Genomic DNA, 17,937 nt, shown 5'->3' with positions numbered 1-17,937 from the left:
CTTAATATGTGGGGTTTCTTTGCATAGATTTCATTCCTATTATTCAGCCTTGTTTCTTTTACAGATTTTAAATTAAATTTCCTGAAAGTTTGTCAGTTGTATTAAGCATAAGGTGAAAGGTTACACTGAAAATAGCTATCAGTCTCAATAACCATGGCTGCAGATACATGCATTCATAATTGATATTAGTGTTTTATTAAAGTTGTATACTTTCCAAACATGTAGTAAGGCAAGATAACTGTGCATCCAGATGCACAGATATTATGATAAAGTTTACTTGACACAGATAAAGCAAAACTTGTGTTTGGTTTCATGGTGGAAATAATTTTGAATTGAATCAGTTTGGATCAGTTTGTGCATTTCTTAATTTACATATTTTTTTTATGTAGGGGATGACAATGCCATGGACAAAGCCACAAAAGCAATAACCAACAGTGAGATTTTGTCCATTTCTAAGAAAATCACCATGTTGGAAATGAAGGAACTAAATGAAAGACAGAGAGCAGAGCATTCACAACGAATGTATGAGCACTTAAGGAGCACTGTAAAGCAAATAGAAGAACGTAATTTTGAATTGGAAACAAAATTTGCTGAGGTAAATGTCTGAGATTTAACAACCTAATTTGCTACATCTTAAAAACATATTTTTGAGCTTTTCAAAAATTATTTATATAAATAATATCAATTTATGTCAATAAATAAGTGTATAAATAAGCTTATGATGCAAAAAATAGTTTTGCAGGCTTTAAGAACTGCATTTTAGCATGTGCAAGACACTGGTAAAAATAGAACTGATTAATTTGTCAGTAGTTTCTTTTAAAAGATAGTTGACACGATGAGCATCTTGACAGATGCTAGTTTCCTGGTTTTGTCAGTGGACTGCAAGAAAAAAGTTTGTTCCAAACTTGTTTTTTTCATTTGTCTAATCCATATGATCTCTTTTTCTTATAAGTTTTCATTATAATTACCAATTATTCAAAAAAAGGTTAGAACTTTACATCCCTTGTGCAAATGATAGTGTTGTGATTCCGCTACAGACTGGCTACATCTTATGCCACACATTGTCTACAGTACAGAAATAGAAGTCATGTGCCACTGAAGGTGATGAACCTTAGTATTCCTGTCCTATCAGTCTTAAACTTGTTAGGTTTTTTTGTCTGCACTATTAGTTTTTGAATTTTTTATAGAAATTTATTTTTTACTAGCAGGAGACTTTATTATAGTTTCTACAATAAATTTATATATAGGAATTGTACAGATGTGTTCTTGTGACATTACTGGTCTATAATTTAAGCACAAGAGCAGAAAGAGAATAATTGATATGAATGTAATTATCAAAATTACTTTCCACTCCTTGTCCTTTGCTAGAGTATAGTCTCTCAATACTCTAACTATTTTAGATTGCTGTGACTCCCTGTTTCTCTGTTGTTTTAGTAATGTTTGTTACATTATTTTGATCTGATTTAGTGTGGGAGAGGGAATAACTGAAAGTGTATAAAGCTTTTCAGCAGCAGTATTGCTAAAGCCTTTTCTGACAGGGTGGGTTCTTTTATTTCTATAAGGAATGCTTTAGGTGATGCACCCTAGTGTCACATTTTTCATAGTGTCTTTTGTATATATTATTTGGCTTGTGATACTTTTATACTTTAGGTCTGATGGTCTTCCTTCGTTCTGAGCTGATGAACTCCTAATAATATTCTTTCTTACTCGTACCTCTGCATCCCTCTTTTGCCCCATTTCTGTAGTTCCAGGACATACATTTTCTGTTTCATATACCCCTGTTGTCAGTACCTCCTAACCTGGTATAATTGCTTTTTTTTGTTTGAGAAATATAACAAGATTATGTGGGTGTAATCAATGAAAGCTGTAGATAATACCAGTTTAACAACTGATAAGTCTACTATACATCTTTTTAAGGCACAAATCAACTTCAGCATTCTACTTTTAATTTTTCAGATACATGAGGATACCCTGCACTTCTTTTTGTTTGTTTAGGAAATCAGTTATTTTATTAAGTAGTGGTGTCAGAACAATGGGTCACAACTGTATGTACTGATTAAGTTGTGGGACTTCTCTGTGTTAGGATTAAGATAGATTAAGATTATTTATTTTAATGCTTTTTGGTTTGAATTGAAATGTTGGTTACTGAGTATTTGATAATCAACTTGAAAAATCAGGCTGCTTGAATGAATATAATTTAATTAAGAAAGGTTTTTTTAGAAGGAATAAAAGAACACAGTATTGTCAGTCATGGCATTTATAACCTCTATTTGTGTTACCAATGCCAATATAAAAGGCAGTATATAAATATGTAGGACTGTTCATTTCCCAAAGTGTTTAAAGTATTTTTTTGTATTTGTTTTTGTTTTTATTTTAGTTTAGGAGCAAGTTATTGCAGTAATGGTTTTAAGAAAATTCACTAATAAAAATTGTATTTAGTTTAGAATCCTTTTCTGTGCCAAATATTGCTATATGCATGGAATCCTGCAAACAAAAAAGATGTTTGAGCAGAGGGTAAGGGAAACTGGTTTTTGAACACAACCTCATCACAGCTGAACTGTGTTTTGTAATGGCTGAAAAAAACCCCCTTTTGGTGCTGCTATTTCATTGCAGTGTTTGAGCAGTTATGTGCTTAGGATACCATTTTGTTTGTTTCTGGTTTTGATTTTTTTAAGCTCACCAAAATCAATCTTGAGGCACAGAAAGTGGAACAGGAATTAAGGGATGAACTGTCAAAGAGTGTAAGTAAGGCAGTAAGTGATGCAGATAGAAGACAAATTATGGACCTAGAGAAGCGTGAGATGGAGCTCAAGATTGAAGTTTCAAAGTAAGTCTTGAATTTATGAATTTTGAATTAAGTATGTTCAGAAATGTGTGAAAATTAAGGCATACTAGTCTTACATAATACACTACTTGTGTATCAGTGACATGCAATTTTCAATGCTTGTTTTTTTGAGCATATATATATGCCAAATTTTGAATTGAAAATGAAGGTTTTAATTCCTGACTATAAAGAATGCAATTTGTTTTATTTTAATTTGAACAGGGAATTAAGGGCTGGGTGAGATAGATAGGGTAAGTGTGCAATTAGAAACTTATACTAGTATTTTTACACTAATTAAGGTTGATATTGTTTCTGTGCCACAACCCCCATTCTGTGTATGAAAATCTCGTAGAACAAATTGGAAAGCAGTTCTTTCTTTGAAAGACTCATATCTCAAACATTAAGGTACGGTAGGAGGGAGGATTTCCATTTACTTAGAAGAGATTAACTTTGCAGAAATTGGAAAATTGAGCTTTTTAGATACGTTGGTATGAACATTTGTCTTTGAGTAATTAATGTAATCCTGTTATATGCCTAAACCAGGAAAATCTATAGGGATACTTGCACTTTTTGGCACTGCAAGTAAGTTATTAGATTTGGGGAAGCAGAGAAGGGAATTGAGAATGAAATGTTTTGACCATTTAGAAAATGTTGAGTATTTATATCCTGAGTAGGAGAGAAATAGAGGACAGAGATGATTAGGTCAGGTAAAAAACCTGTGGCATTGTTTTCCTGGAGTAGGTTACTGCTAGCAAACTTATGTATAATGTATAGGAAAATGTCCTGTGAAAACGTTGTGAAACAATACAGAAGAATTTTCTTAAACAGAACTCTAAGTAGTAGAGAAGAGTATGGTGAAAAGAATGAAATCCAAATGTTTTGATATGAGGAAACATACTAAGTATCTTTTCTTAGTATCTTCTATGTAGAAATACATAGTAGGTTATTCACTGATTTCAAGTGACACAATACTCTTGTTTTCCCTGGAAGGTTAAAAGAACTGTCTGATGTAGCACAAACACAAGTTGAAGCTCTGGAGGCACGCCAGCAATACAGAGATAAAGAAGTGGAATATCTTAGAATGCAAATTTTAGATTATCAGGTAAAATTTAGCCTTTATTAAAACTGCAGTTTGGAATCTTTTTTCCCTGGAGTGAGAAGAAATGAAGTAATTTTTCAATGAATTAGAAAACTGCAAAAGTATTTCAGAAGAATCTTAGCAAGCTAGTTCTTGTAGTGCCCATACACATTCAAAAGTTCCATATTACATTAATTTTCCCCTTCTCTATTTATTCCATTTCTAGCTGTGCAGCTATTACAAATCCTGACATTTTTCATATTGTTTACATAGTATTCATTCCTGTATCATCAATAGCTCATGGTGAAGGAAAAACTCATGGTGAGGAAAGTCTGATAATTTTTCTCAAGCGAGAAATTACTTGTAAATATTGAAGATTTGAAATAGGTTGACTATTTTGTTTTGTTATTAGCTAAAACAATTTATTGGAATTTGGTTTCACATTGTACAACAGTTTGAGACCTTAAATCCAACACTTGTGTCAGCTTTTACATTACCATATTTTCTAAGTTTAGGTACATATTTCTTACACAGTTTCTGGTATTTTGGAATGAGACCATTTTTAAGATCAGTATCTGAAAAGCTGTACTTCTAAAATGTGGCTGTAGAAACAATAGTGGAAAAATTAAAAGCCTCTTAAAGGATGATTCTTACTCTTCTCTGTGGAATAAAATACAGGTAATATATAACACATATATATTAAAAATAGCTTGTTTATATTTAAATATAAACTGTGTTAACATATTCTGCATTAAAATGAAAAATAAATTTGTTCTATCAATTTTTTTCTTAGGCAGAGTCAGATGAAAAAGCAATTATTGCAAAATTGCATCAAGATATCATAGCTCTTCAAGGTAGTGAATCTGTTGCTGTAGACCAATTGGAGAAATTTAAGTTGAAACTACAGAAGATGGAGATCCATAATCTACGTTTGGAGCAGAAGCTTGATGAGAGAGATCAAGCCTTATATTTTGCCCGACTTGAAGGAAGAAATAGAGCAAAACATCTACAACAGACAGTTCAGTCTTTGCGGCGACAGTTTAGTGGTGCTCTGCCTTTAGCACAGCAAGAAAAATTCTCTAAAACAATGATTCAGCTACAGACTGACAAACTGAAGGTCTTGGAAGAAGTTCAGCATGCCCAGCAGGAGCGTAGAAATGCAGAAAACAGAGCATTAGAGCTGGAGTTGAAACTGAAAAGTTTAGAAGAATTAGTAAGTGCATTGAAGGATACAAGAGGAGCTCAAAAGGTTTGTGATTTTATAGCTTTGAATAGCATTGCTTATCTGATCTGCATTTAAATTAAGTTTCAGTTCAATTTGCTTTCTAAATATATGTTTTAATGTATAACTTGCTGGTTTCAAAATACACTGTTAGAATATGACAGCTATCATATTTTGTTTTCTGTAAAAGTCAGTGCAGTTATATGTACTAATTCCCTTCTTTTGTGTCCAGTTAAGGCACATAGGAATTAGACCCTAACTATAAGTGCAGTTATATTAAATTGAATTAAATTATGTATCTAATTAAATAATGAAATAAATTAAATTAAATACAGAGTAGCATTTTGAAGTTTTGTTCCATGAGCTTCCAGTGAAATCTTCACTCCAGATCCATGTCTTTTTAAAGTAAATCTAGGGGCAGTAATTTAGATTATCATGGTTAGGAATGTTACCATGCTCATGTAATTCTGCTTAAGCATATTTTGCAACCATAAGCAATGTTGCCCTGAAATCTTAAGAATGCTTTCTCACCGCTCTTCAAGATCACTTTGTGTTAGACAATATGATTGTATCTGTTGTGACTAAAGTTGTCTGCATGTAAGAATGCTTGTAATGCTCTGGGCATGTTTTAGTTTTAAGTCAGTTTTCAAATAGTTTTCTAGAGCATTTTGACATAAGTATGTCTGTTATTCTTAGTCCATGTGCACTTTTTTGAACACATACGGTTTTTAATGGTTTTGAATTCTCTTGCTCTTTTAGAAAATACAAACCAAACTTCTTGCATACTATTTTTTGTTCAGTCTGGACAGATACATAAGGTATAACTTGAATAATTTGAAAATTGTTTGCAATGCACTTTTGTCAGTGTAAGGGAAACCTGTTGCCTCTCCAGTTGGCTGCTGCATTTATCAGTCATTCCCCTTGCAGTTTCATACTCTTGTCATACTTCCTCTATCAAGACAAGTGAAGAGCCTTAAAAAGGCAGAACATATGTCTTCCAGTTAGTTTGAGAAGTTCCATCCTGCCTCAAAGTCAAAGAGTGAAGCTGCATCTAGTTGGCCTGTGGTAAATTATAATATATTGTGTATTATTCATTGCAAGGTAATTGTGTGGCACATGAAAATGGAGGAACTCCATCTGCAGGAACTTAAACTCAGTCGAGAGTTAGTCAAGCAAAAAGAAGAGGTGAAGTATTTGCGTAATATAATTTCTGAATATGAATGTACAATCAGTAACCTGGAAGAAGAAATTGTACAGCAGAACAAGGTATGTATTCCTGCATGCTATTGAAAAAATATACTATTCCTTATTTTACTAAGTGATTTTCTAATTGATGTTAACACATGTGTTTGTATCTTGGTTTTATAATCCTTTTTAATTGCTTGTTTGAGTGTTTTACTTCTTGGTAACTATTTTTTCAGTGGAAATCTATAAAATTCCCATTGCCTTCAATAAATAAACTACCTCTATCAAACATTTGTTACAGTTTCATGAAGAAAGGCAAATGGCTTGGGACCAGAGAGAAGTAGAACTGCAGCGCCAGTTAGACCAGTATGATTGTCAACAAACTGAAATACTTAGCACAGCTTTAAAGGTACGTGCACTAAAAATAGACACATAAGGATGTTTTTCAGAGCTGTCAGATTAAATGAATATGAATCTTTCTGTGCAGTTTGAAGAGGCTGCAGGCTCAGTTCCAGACCCTAGTTTGCCAGTCCCACAGCAACTTGAGTTGGCTTTAAGAACGATTCAGGAACATATTCGAACAATCCTGGAAACTAAGGCAACCTGCAGATCACTGGAGGAGGTAATTTAATGTGTAAATTATAATTTAACATGACAAAGTTTGTGTTTCCATATGCTTTTACTTTTTTCCCCATGAAAAATATCTTTTTTAAAATGTCACTTAGACATGTTTATCACTCAGAAAATGTAAATAATATAATCACACCATGAATAAAATGAAATATTTTTTCCATTGGAAAAAATCATAGAGAGAATTTTGAAATGTTTTCATTCATCCGTTTAGTAGGTTCAGATGTGTCTTGCTGTACAAAATTCAGTTGACTATACGTAGTTAAATTTAGCAAGTGCTACAAAATACTTTTATCTTGAGTTGTTAAATTACTACTCTTCTACAGAAGAGACTTTGTGGTTCTTAAATAATTGGTAAAACACCAGCTTCTTCATTTGGTAGGACAAAATTAGTTGTTTAAGTGTCATGTGCCAAGCAAATACATAAGGACACAGTAATGGTATTCTGGAACATTCTCATCTAATAGTAATCCCGTACAAATGGAGCCCAGTACAGAGTGTTTTGTGTTTGTAAGTACATTTAGATAAATCTTTCCGGTACATTTCTTGAAAAGTAAGATGTTTTTGCAGTGTTTGAATTCTGGAAATCTTGTTGTAGAAGTTAGAAGAAAAGGAGACCGCTTTGTGGAAAGCTGAACAAAATCTTATATCAAGAGACAAAGTTATAAATGAATTAAGACTTCGATTACCTGGAACATCAGGAGAGAAAATAATGGTTGAATTAAGCAAACAAGAAGATGACTCAGAGTACCATCATGCCATTAAAATTGCTCATCAAACCATTGGAAATATGCAAGCAAGATTGAATCAAAAGGAGGAAGTGTTAAAAAGATACCAATATATGCTTGCTAAAGCAAGAGAGGTAGTTAACCCTTTTTTCTGAAATGTCTTCCATTTCAAGTTGTTTTAGTTGATTCTTTGTTTTCTCATTGCTAGCGAAATCTAAAAATAAAAGTTTCTAATCTCACACAGAACAGAGACAATTACTTTATATGTGGGAAGTTCATATAGCATTTTTTAGCTTTTTAGAACAGTAGGTTTGCTTAGTCAAGAAGTTATGTATATAATGTCTGTCTAGGAATTAAAGTAGTTGGCATGAAGAAAATGAAAATTCTGCTGAAGTGGTCTCAGTCTATTTTGTATATTTCTTTGGGATTTTTCAGTATTTGCAGCAGATCTCTGGATTGCATCTGGTAGTGAATTTGGGAAGTACAAGAAAGACATACATTTATGGATAACATTCTTAAAGCATATTTTAAACTAAAGCATTTTTAAAAGCATAAGCAGTGTGCCTAAGCATACTTTATATTATTTAAGCATAATTCATATTGTTTTTTCTTTACATACATAAAGTGTATTTTAAAGCATAAACATTTTGTCAAAGAGGTACTTCAAAACCAAACATGCATTGGTTTTAGATCAGAAGCACCTTTCCAAAGCAGACTTTCTATCATCTTCATAGTGTGGTTTGGTTAACACACAGAGCTGTTTCTTTTGGGAGAAATCAAGGGGTTTTGTTTGGAAAACACCCAGAAGATGCAGTCTTTAACTGAGCCTTAAAATGTCTTAAAATGTAGTCTTAAAATGTGTGCTAGCATTCCATCCGTAGGATCACACTATAGTCCAAGGTACATAAACTGGAAATGTCCCAGGTATGGATATTACTGTCCATACTGATAGCCACAGTTGGGACCAGAACCAACTGTTTTGTTCTCCAGCTTCTGTGCTGTTACACCATACTACTTGCTACATGCTTTAAAACTTCAAGAGTTGAACTGGAAATGTCCCAGGTATGGATATTACTGTCCATACTGATAGCCACAGTTGGGACCAGCACCAGCTGTTTTGTTCTCCAGCTTCTGTGCTGTAGCATACTACTTGCTACATGCTTTAAAACTGCAAGAGTTGATTTTTTTTCCCCCAATAGTGTAAAAAGGAAAAAAGAAAATCATTGATTATAGCTAGAAGAAAAGAAGTTTAAAAACTTCCAGAATTAGAGGAAAATCTGGGGAGCATTATTGAGCAATGAGTAAACAAACAACTTGAAGGCACTGCAGTTTCATAACTTTCTGGGGTAGTGAACATCATTTGAGTTTTATTTTGAACTAACAGGAACAAGAGGAAATAGCAAAGAAGCATGAGGAAGACCTAAGAATTCTACACCAGAAGTTAGATTTGTACACTGACAATTCCCTTAATAACTTCAAAGAGACTGCTTTGGTGAGTCGTGTATTTTAGAATTTGTGATGTTGTTCCTATATTTTTTATGTTGTTGCTGGAAAGAACAGTTTGGCAGTCAACAGTGAGTAATAACTGGTGACAGGACAAATGAAATGGTGATTGATTTATAATGGTTGCATTGTTTTTGAGGGATTCACATGAGAGGCATTAGAAGTCAAGTTTAAAAAACCAGTTACCACCTCAGTATATATAGGCATTTTGCATATCATCCTAATTTATGGAGAATTCTAGGGGGGAGAGTTATATAATGCTTTCTATCTTTCTCATTCAATGTATGGCTATATTAAGCTAATCTATTTAAATTCAAAATTCCTCTCTGCACTTTATATTCTGCTGTATTATATTGATCAATGGATGTAGAAAGCTCTTTTCAAACCAGCATAACCTGTTTCTCTGTGAACTAAGAATCACATCTCAGTAAATAAATGGTAGCTATTAATGCTTGATTATATTTAGGAATGAGTAAAAATGCATCAGTAATGCTTATCTTTTGCTTAAAGCTTAAAATGTTTATCACTTGCATTTGTTGTGTTTTACAGGAGTTAGGGAAAAAGACTTCTATGTCCCTATCCAACAGCAAATATTTTCATCACTTAGAGCAAACTGTAGCAGAACAGGATAATTCTCTTGCTTCACTTGTTGGAAAATTAAAGAAAACATCATCTGATTTGGAGAAACAAAAACAAATTACTATATTGAAAATCAATGAGTTTGAGGCAATCAGAGCCCAGTAAGTTTTTAAATTATTAATATAAGGCACATTGGAGTGGTTCAAGTCAATTATGTATTGATGCTACGGAACTGATCTATCAAATTGAATGTGTGTGTGCTGACTTGAGGATTTAGCTGAAAAAAATCTCAAATGCACTAGTATAGTTGGCAGTTTTAAATTATTTTTAATCTGTAGCCCTTCACTGGGGCTAATACTGTGGCTTGAAAAATGTTGTTTAGTTGTTAGCTTTGTGCCATTTAGTGAAAAAGAAAGTTGTTTTTAAGTTACTGCATTACTTGCTGGCTTGTGTTCAGTCATTTTTCTCCCCATGACATATCCATTTGAGTTTGCTGCTGAACAAGGTTATATTCATGAAAGTTAATCCCATGTTTAAGAAGAAAAAATACGATGCTTTCTTTACCTGTAAGGGCTAGGGTTGAAAATGAACAATGCTCTAATGTCATTTTGCTGACCTTCATGAGTAATTCTTTTATTAAATAGGGGCTGCTTTTGTTGAGTCGTCTTCCTTTGCTGTTTCCAAATCTAAGTGTCTTTTTCTTTAATAATAATAAAAATAAAATATTGTGTTCTTTGTGATTTATTTAGAGTTTGCTAACTTAATTGTTACACTGTACCCTATGAATGCTTATTTTTTTGTTAGGCTTCAAGAAAAGCACACAGTTGATGTGGAACAAATCAAAGAAGAAGCAAATGAACTGAGGAACATATTATCTCAGAAGGAGAAGGAATTAGCAAATGTTAAAGCTGAACTGGAGGTCCAAAAAGAAGCAAATAATAGAGCACCCACAACAACACTGAAAAACCTGGTGGAACAGTTGAAGAGCCAGTTAGCGATAAAAGAGAACCAGCACAAAGTTAGTCAACAAAAGTTAATCTCTATGTCACTTAAAGACTAAATTTTTCCTAATGCTTAAGAATTCTTTGTATAGCTGAGCAGGACATACAATATAACTGCATAACATGCCAAAGAAAAATATAACTGCCTTTTCTTGTTTTGTAGCAGATCTTCACTTACAAAAAAAATTGAATTAATTATTTTCAGGCTTTGAGCAGAGCACTTCTAGAGCTCCGAGCAGAAATGACTGCCAATGCTGAGCAGCAAATTATTTCTGCTGCGTCACAAAAAGAGGCACAGATGAATGTCCAGGAGATTGTTGACAAGCAAACCAAGGAGCTTACGGTGAGTGCTAGGTAATGTCATTGTATTGTTTTGTTGTGTTTTACAGGAGTTAGAGAAAAAGACTTCAACCTGATTTGGTGCCTTTGCTGACTTTTTTGTTTCCTTCTAGACACAGATAGAGGAATTGAATAATCAGATGATAAAACTTACAGAGAACCTTAAAATAAGTAAAAGCAAGGAAGCTTTGTTGTCTGATGAAAGGGATGAGTTAAACCGAGAGTTTCAGAAGAAAGAAAAACTACTTGCTAAAATATTGAAGGAAAAAAATGAAATAGAAAAAGAAAATGAAGAACTGAAGAACCGGATTAGGAGGCTAAGCAATAGCATTCAGGTAGAAGTGACTTTTCAAACTATGTTTGATCTTGGTCAAGTTTCTGTATAGATGAGCTGGTTTGGGGGGTGAAAGATTTCAATATCTTACACTTGATTAAAAATTTATTTTTTGCTCATCAGCTGGGTTGCGTGTAAGCTATTATCTTGTTTCTTTGCCTCAGCTTAAAAAAAAAAAAGTAATTGCATACTTCTTGATATGTTTGAAAGAGTCTGAGGAGTTGAAAAACCACTTTCGTAGCTTATTAGAAAAATGGTATTTTGTCTTCTTCCTGGCTCTACTTATTTCTCCTTTTAGAAGAAAAGTAAGGGATTTACAGAAGACTCATCTATATATTTTTTAAAATTCAGCTACTTGCTGCTGATTATTCAGTTCTGAGGGAGAAGTTACATTCCACTATTTTAATAATTTAAAGATAATTTTAAAAAAATCATTTAGGTTTTAAACTAATTTTACCAATTTGGAATAAAATCCTTATTTTTTGACTGGAGAAAAAATTCAGTAGTCACTAAACTTGAAGCTGTAAAAATTTGTAATTTTTCAGAGCAAAGCTGATGAACAAAATCTGATAGATGTGCTTCAGAAAAAAATTAAGAAGTTGGAAAGTGAACTTGAGAAAAAGTCTGAAGAAACAGAAAAGAAGAGTCTAAGAGAAGACAAGGTATGTGATTTTATGTCATGGCTTTGAAAGAGCTCATCAGCTGAGGCCAAGGTTGTTCACTTCTACCTATTTCTTCTAAAACTTGACCAGAATAAAAGCAGTTTCTTGGCTGCAACTTCTCATCTTTCCCATGCTCTTTGTTACTGCTCTTGTTACTTAGTATCTTAATGCTTTCCTGCCTTTTCTAATGGATGTTTAATTCTACAAAATCTTAGAAAACTAAGATTTTTTAGGTAGTGGTGAAATTGATTACGAGTCCTGCCAAATGTGCTTTTGTGAAATCAATGCAATAGCAAAAGCATAAAATATTGAGGAACAAAAGAGTGAATCTTAAAAGGGATGATGTCTCTATAATTATAGATTATTCTTGACAATTGTGATCTCTTCATACAAGAAGTTCTGAGTGATTAATCACTCAAATTTATGTTAATGTTAATTTATAAGTGTTTTGCTGGTTTCTTGCTTGTTACTATGTCAGTAACTAATTAGTGGCTGCTCATATTAATTATAAAGTATGCTGGAATATTATAGCATACTTGTGTAATGAGAGTCAGACTATTGATGTATGATGTGAAATACTATTCTACAACTGCACATATGCTTTCAATTAATTTGAAATGTTTTAAATACCTGTTGCTTTGTGTCTAGAGGTATTTTTCCTCACACTTGACATGCATTTTTCCTGTTTTCCAAGATTTGCCTTTCATTCTGTCGCTTCATAGCAGTAACTGCTTAGAACAAAACCAGAAAATAAAGTACAGGGAATAACCAGAGAAGGAAAAATTCTGACTAAAAATAAAAAAAAGAAAACCCCAAACCAAACCAAAAATTTCGTACAGGAATATTTACTGTGATTTTTCAGTAGCCATTTGTGATTCTATAGGTACAGATTTTAACCAATGTATAATTTATAGTTACTGAGTTATTAACTCTTAATAGAGATTCTATTTCTTGTAGGAAAAGAAGCTGTGCAACAGGGGCCTGCAAGCCCCTGATTAGTTGTAGAAGACAGATCTGTTATAAACTGCCATACAAAAAACTACTTTGTCTTAAATCTAATGTGTCATTTGAAGTAAAAGGACACATTGCACTAGCACCTCTAATTTCATGAAAAGCTTCACTTATTTTTTTGTAATATAAGTATTAAAATCTAAGGATGAATTTGGTAGGAGCAATCAACTGCATTATCTTTATCCACCAATCACAGCAGTGTATCCAGCTGAATCTGCTACTTACCTATGGGCCTGCTATGACTCCCTGCTTTAAACTGATAAACGAAGAATATATCATTCTTAGTTTTCTAATGTGTCTGCTTGTTTTGCTGTAAGAGAAGAAATCAAAGGGAAATACAGAATCTATTTATGTTCTTCACAGACCTCCAAGGAAGAAATAATTAGATGGGATGAAGGTAAAAAATGGCAAATCAAAATGGAAGGATTGCGGAACAAACTAAGAGAAAAGGAAAAAGACGCAGATGCTTTATCCAAACAGTTGAATACATTGAAGGAAATTTATACAAAGTGAGTTGCTTTTAATTGATTCAGCTACAAAATGATGACATAAGGGAAATACAGATATGTTTGACATACAGTAATTATAAGAGTGATGGTGAGAATTTGACATTGCTGTTGAGACTAAAAGGATTAGTTAATTTTCAAGCAGCAGGCTGCTGACTCTTCTAGTATCCTTTCCCTTGTGGAAGCCAACTACCTGTATTACAAGAAAGTATCTTTAGATAAAATTAAGTCCTTTATTAAGCTTACTGGTTTAGTATTCTATGATTCTCATAAAGAAAATAACAGCTTTATGAAGACGGGCTGTTTCTCACAGTGGTGTTATTTAGCCAGGTTTCTAGGAATGGATACTTCTAGTGTTACTGCAGTAATGACAGTTCTAGGATTGTGAGTTGGAAACCTTTTCAGTAAACAACCATATCCATATGCTCTGCAGATGTTTACTTCAGTGAAGCAATGGCAAGATTTTACTGATAAAAGACGTGGGGGTGATTGTAGCTGTTATTAAAGTGTGATTTGAAACTGCTTCAAAATGGCTCTTATTCTTAGCAAGCCTTGCCTGAATTTCACATAGAACAAGGCAAGACCAACAAGTGGTTTATGATGTGCATGATACTGACTTCATATCCATTGGGTTTTTTTGGGGTTTGAGTAGAGATTTTGGTAAGGTCTAGTGTCTACACAGTAACCTTATTAAATAGATAAGAGGGTGTGGTTCAGTTGGCAGATAAAATGCAAATGTGATTCTTTAAGACAGAAAGTATTTTCTACTCAAGAAAGCAGTTCAGCAAATAAGCTTTAAAATGTAAATTTACTGGATGTTGCAGGAGTGAAAAAGAGAAAATTGCTCTGCAGAAGAAACTGAAAACTACTGGTGTCACTGTTGACCGTGTTGTTGGAGTAAGAGCCACAGAAACTGAAAAAGAAGTGGAAGAACTAAGAAAACAGAATCTAGAGTTAGAAAATGAAGTTGCACATTTGAGGTAAGAGACTTTTTAAAAGAATATAAAAAGTGAGAAATCTAAATTAGTAAAAAAATATGTGGAATGAGATAGTCTCTAATAAGCAAACTGTAATTCAAGAAGGAAAAAAAGAAACAAGAATTTTAAAATTTCTTCTTAGAGTCCATGATGAGCAAACTTAAAAGTATTTGGGAGCAGTTGTGCTTGTTCAGAGAATATGCAGCGTGGTTCATTATTCTAAAAAGCTAAATAATATGAAAAACATATGGCTTCTATTGAGAAGAATTTAAACTACAGTTTAGAGTTGGTGAAAGTTACAGGAACTGCTAAGTGCAGTTAGGAAGTGCTTAACCAGTTATCCACTATCACCATGGATAATGTACCTGAGTAATAGAAACTGTATACATCTGAAAAGAGCAGATTCCTTTTGCCAAAGCAAGTATCTTCCATTCATTGGGATTAGTTGAAATATGGCCAACGTTGATTCACAGTAACTAACTTAGAAACACTGGGAAAATCCAATATAGACACCCAGAATTTAACAGTGCTTTTACATTAAGGGATGTTTTTCTACCTTAATAGCCATTTGTCTGTTGTTTTGGCTTGATTCATCTTTTGATGTAGAACACTGCAAGCAATCCCACGAGACTCTGTTGTGGAAGATTTACACTTCAAAAATCAATACCTCCAGGAAAAGCTTCATGCATTGCAGAGACAATGTTCAAGAGAGACGTTTTTGAAACCCTCGGTAAGTTAATTATGTAACCATAGTACATAGAATAATGCTTAGGAAAAGTATTTGTTTTCTGTTTGGTATTCTATGTAATTTATCTGGTTTTATTTAAATGACAGCATCCTACAGCAGGATATGATATACTCAGCTTTTAGTGGTTTTAAAAAAACCCAACAAACCAAACACCAAAAACACCCAGATGCCCAAAACTTGAAGTTTCTGTGTCCTACAGGTAGAAGATGGAATATTCAGCATCCTAGTGTATGTGGAGAAATAAGGAATATATATTTTTAAACATAAGTCTGCAACTAAAAGACTACTTTTATATTATATAGTGATTAAAATTAATGATGCACAGAGTTTGGGGAAATACTGAGCTTCATTTCAGCTACATTATGTAGTTTTGTCCCCATTTGATTTTTACAAGGCTGCTTACATTGCAAATTTTGCATTATTAAGTTTTCTTAATCTTTCAAGAACAGACTTAACAGTACATTCTAGTTTCCTTTATTTCCTGTTTTCTTTTACTGTGTTCTGCTTTTCTTTCATGCTTCACTCTATCTTCAACTTGACTCAGAGTACATGTGACCAAACTGAACTGACCAAGTCTGTTCCTGTCACTGTCAGTAAACAAAAGTATCTGAATTTCCTTCACAAGAAATCTATTTCAAATAGGGCTGAAATCAAACATCAGACTAGTAATAGAGTTACTGATGGCAGTGAAGTAGATGAGGACACAGACATGCAAACATGCATCATGCCTAATGAAGTCCAGGAAACTGCTGCAGATGTAAGCAGAGAAGCGTCTCCTGAAGAGCACCCTGAAGATGGTGAGAAATGCAAGGACACAGAGATTTCTAGGGAAGGACTGAAAACCAAAATTATAGCTGAAGCTGGTAAAGAGAACTGTGGTGAAAAAGAAGAAAATATAATCCAGCCTGAAAATGGAGAAGTTAATGAGAAATGTGAAGAAAAAGAAGAGAGGAAGCAAGAAATCTTCAAGCACTCAAATGCCGATGAAGAAGAATGTGTAGAGGAGCCCGATGCTGACAAAATGAGCTGCAATCAGTCTGATTCAGGGCAACCTCCTAATCAAGCTAATGACTGTGAAGCAGAGAAAATAAATATGAATAATGAAATGAATCAACACACTACAGAGAATAAACAGGAAAATGATCAAAGCTGTACAGAAGGGATTGAAACAACCCCAGAGTTTTGTGAAATGCCTGAGGTTTGATACTGTAGTGGCCCTCTAGCATTTCTTCAGTACAAATGATGTAGAAATAGAATAGTTTGATCTTGAAAAAGCAGTGCTTTCTTGTGCATAGTCTGAAGGGATATTGAAGTACTCACCAAGTGGTCCATAAAGCAAACTTTGTACTTTCATGATAGCATGCATGTCAGCTCGCAAGTAAGCTACTGTCAATTCTCAAACTTTGATCCAGAGAGTTTACAAATAACCCTAAAGATACATGGAGCTAATTGATGTCCTTCATTCTTTAAGAGACTTACGATATGTTATTATTTACTCTAAAAAAAAAGCTTTAATGAAGCAAATACTTGATTGTTCTAGTTAGTGATAAAGTAATGAATCATACAGTTAATTCCCAAATTACATAAATAAAAACCACTGATTATTAAATTATTAAAAGGTTTTACTCTTTACTAGTGAGGCATACTAATTTACTGTATCAGTATGATTTCAATTGGCACTATTAAGTATGCAGAGCTGTCTTTGTGTAGTTGAAATCACTATCCTCCATGGAGAATGACTTAAGAGAACTAACAGATTCAATGAGAGTTACATACTACTATTCCTGGCTTGTTCTCTGCTCCATTTGACATAACTGAAATTTCTTATGATGTATGTGCTACTTAAAAACTATCAGAGTGTGCCCTTAAAATTAGATGCTGTTCCCAGGTACAGTGCCACAGCTTACTTCATTCAGTAGCTTCTTTATCTTTTAGTCTTTGAGGTTTACTTCTCCAGAATAGTTTGAGAAGTAATTTTGGTTTGATGAAATTTTTATGATTTATACTGATCTGTAAACTTCCCTTAAAGGTTAAGCAAGTTTAAGAAATGTAGGAGAGGGTGGTAAAATCAAAGCAGATTAGATCAAAACTGGTAATAATGCTTTCTTTTTTAATTTCTGTGAAAAATACTAGTTCTCTGTTGCTCTTAATCAGCTACAACTGTTAGTTGTATTGAATTAGTACATTACCATTTAATAATAATTTTTCCCCCTCTTTTCTCAAGACATCAGGAGCAGGATCAAGTGATCAGTATCGAAGAGAACAAGAAAAGGAAAATTTAAGATTGTCATCGGAAAACATTGAGCTAAGATTCCAAATAGAGCAGGCCAAGAAAGATTTGCCAAGACTAAAGGTAACGTTTTCTTACTTTAGTCCCCTTTACCCTCACACTGGTGAGGGAATTGCTTAAAAATAAATGTTTTTTTTTTTCCTGTATGTAAGGTAAACTTTTCATGTTTTTACAGAAGATGAGAAGGTTGAGTAGGTGGTAGAAATAATGGAAAATGTCATTGAGATGGGAAATTTTCTCTTAAATTTTTCCAAGTAAAAGCACTCAAATTTTGTTCACCAGATTTTCACCTCAATTTGAGATCTAAGTTGCTTATTACT

At 33.4% G+C, this 17,937-nt stretch overlaps 1 protein-coding gene across 2 annotated transcripts in view; it reads left to right on the top strand.

Moving 5' to 3' along the window:
- CEP290 (centrosomal protein 290) overlaps nucleotides 1–17,937 on the top strand; it is a 47,626-nt gene that overhangs the window by 21,021 nt on the left and 8,668 nt on the right. Inside the window, exons 28-46 of one of the 2 annotated variants that reach the window (XM_039704019.1) lie at nucleotides 390–595; nucleotides 2,676–2,827; nucleotides 3,815–3,926; nucleotides 4,696–5,151; nucleotides 6,226–6,390; nucleotides 6,611–6,718; nucleotides 6,797–6,931; nucleotides 7,538–7,801; nucleotides 9,052–9,159; nucleotides 9,720–9,910; nucleotides 10,554–10,767; nucleotides 10,956–11,093; nucleotides 11,203–11,424; nucleotides 11,969–12,085; nucleotides 13,460–13,605; nucleotides 14,427–14,582; nucleotides 15,186–15,309; nucleotides 15,872–16,525; nucleotides 17,552–17,680. In XM_039704019.1, coding sequence (XP_039559953.1) covers nucleotides 390–595; nucleotides 2,676–2,827; nucleotides 3,815–3,926; nucleotides 4,696–5,151; nucleotides 6,226–6,390; nucleotides 6,611–6,718; nucleotides 6,797–6,931; nucleotides 7,538–7,801; nucleotides 9,052–9,159; nucleotides 9,720–9,910; nucleotides 10,554–10,767; nucleotides 10,956–11,093; nucleotides 11,203–11,424; nucleotides 11,969–12,085; nucleotides 13,460–13,605; nucleotides 14,427–14,582; nucleotides 15,186–15,309; nucleotides 15,872–16,525; nucleotides 17,552–17,680 — 3,797 coding nt within the window. The remainder of the gene's footprint in view (nucleotides 1–389; nucleotides 596–2,675; nucleotides 2,828–3,814; nucleotides 3,927–4,695; nucleotides 5,152–6,225; nucleotides 6,391–6,610; nucleotides 6,719–6,796; nucleotides 6,932–7,537; nucleotides 7,802–9,051; nucleotides 9,160–9,719; nucleotides 9,911–10,553; nucleotides 10,768–10,955; nucleotides 11,094–11,202; nucleotides 11,425–11,968; nucleotides 12,086–13,459; nucleotides 13,606–14,426; nucleotides 14,583–15,185; nucleotides 15,310–15,871; nucleotides 16,526–17,551; nucleotides 17,681–17,937) is intronic. The other variant, XM_039704020.1, reaches the window with a different exon arrangement.

Source organism: Passer montanus, unplaced genomic scaffold, assembly GCF_014805655.1.
Source record: "Passer montanus isolate IOZ18808 unplaced genomic scaffold, ASM1480565v1 scaffold17, whole genome shotgun sequence".
In the NCBI taxonomy this organism is placed as follows: Eukaryota; Metazoa; Chordata; class Aves; order Passeriformes; family Passeridae; genus Passer; species Passer montanus.
This window is presented reverse-complemented; position numbering and strand designations above follow the sequence as displayed.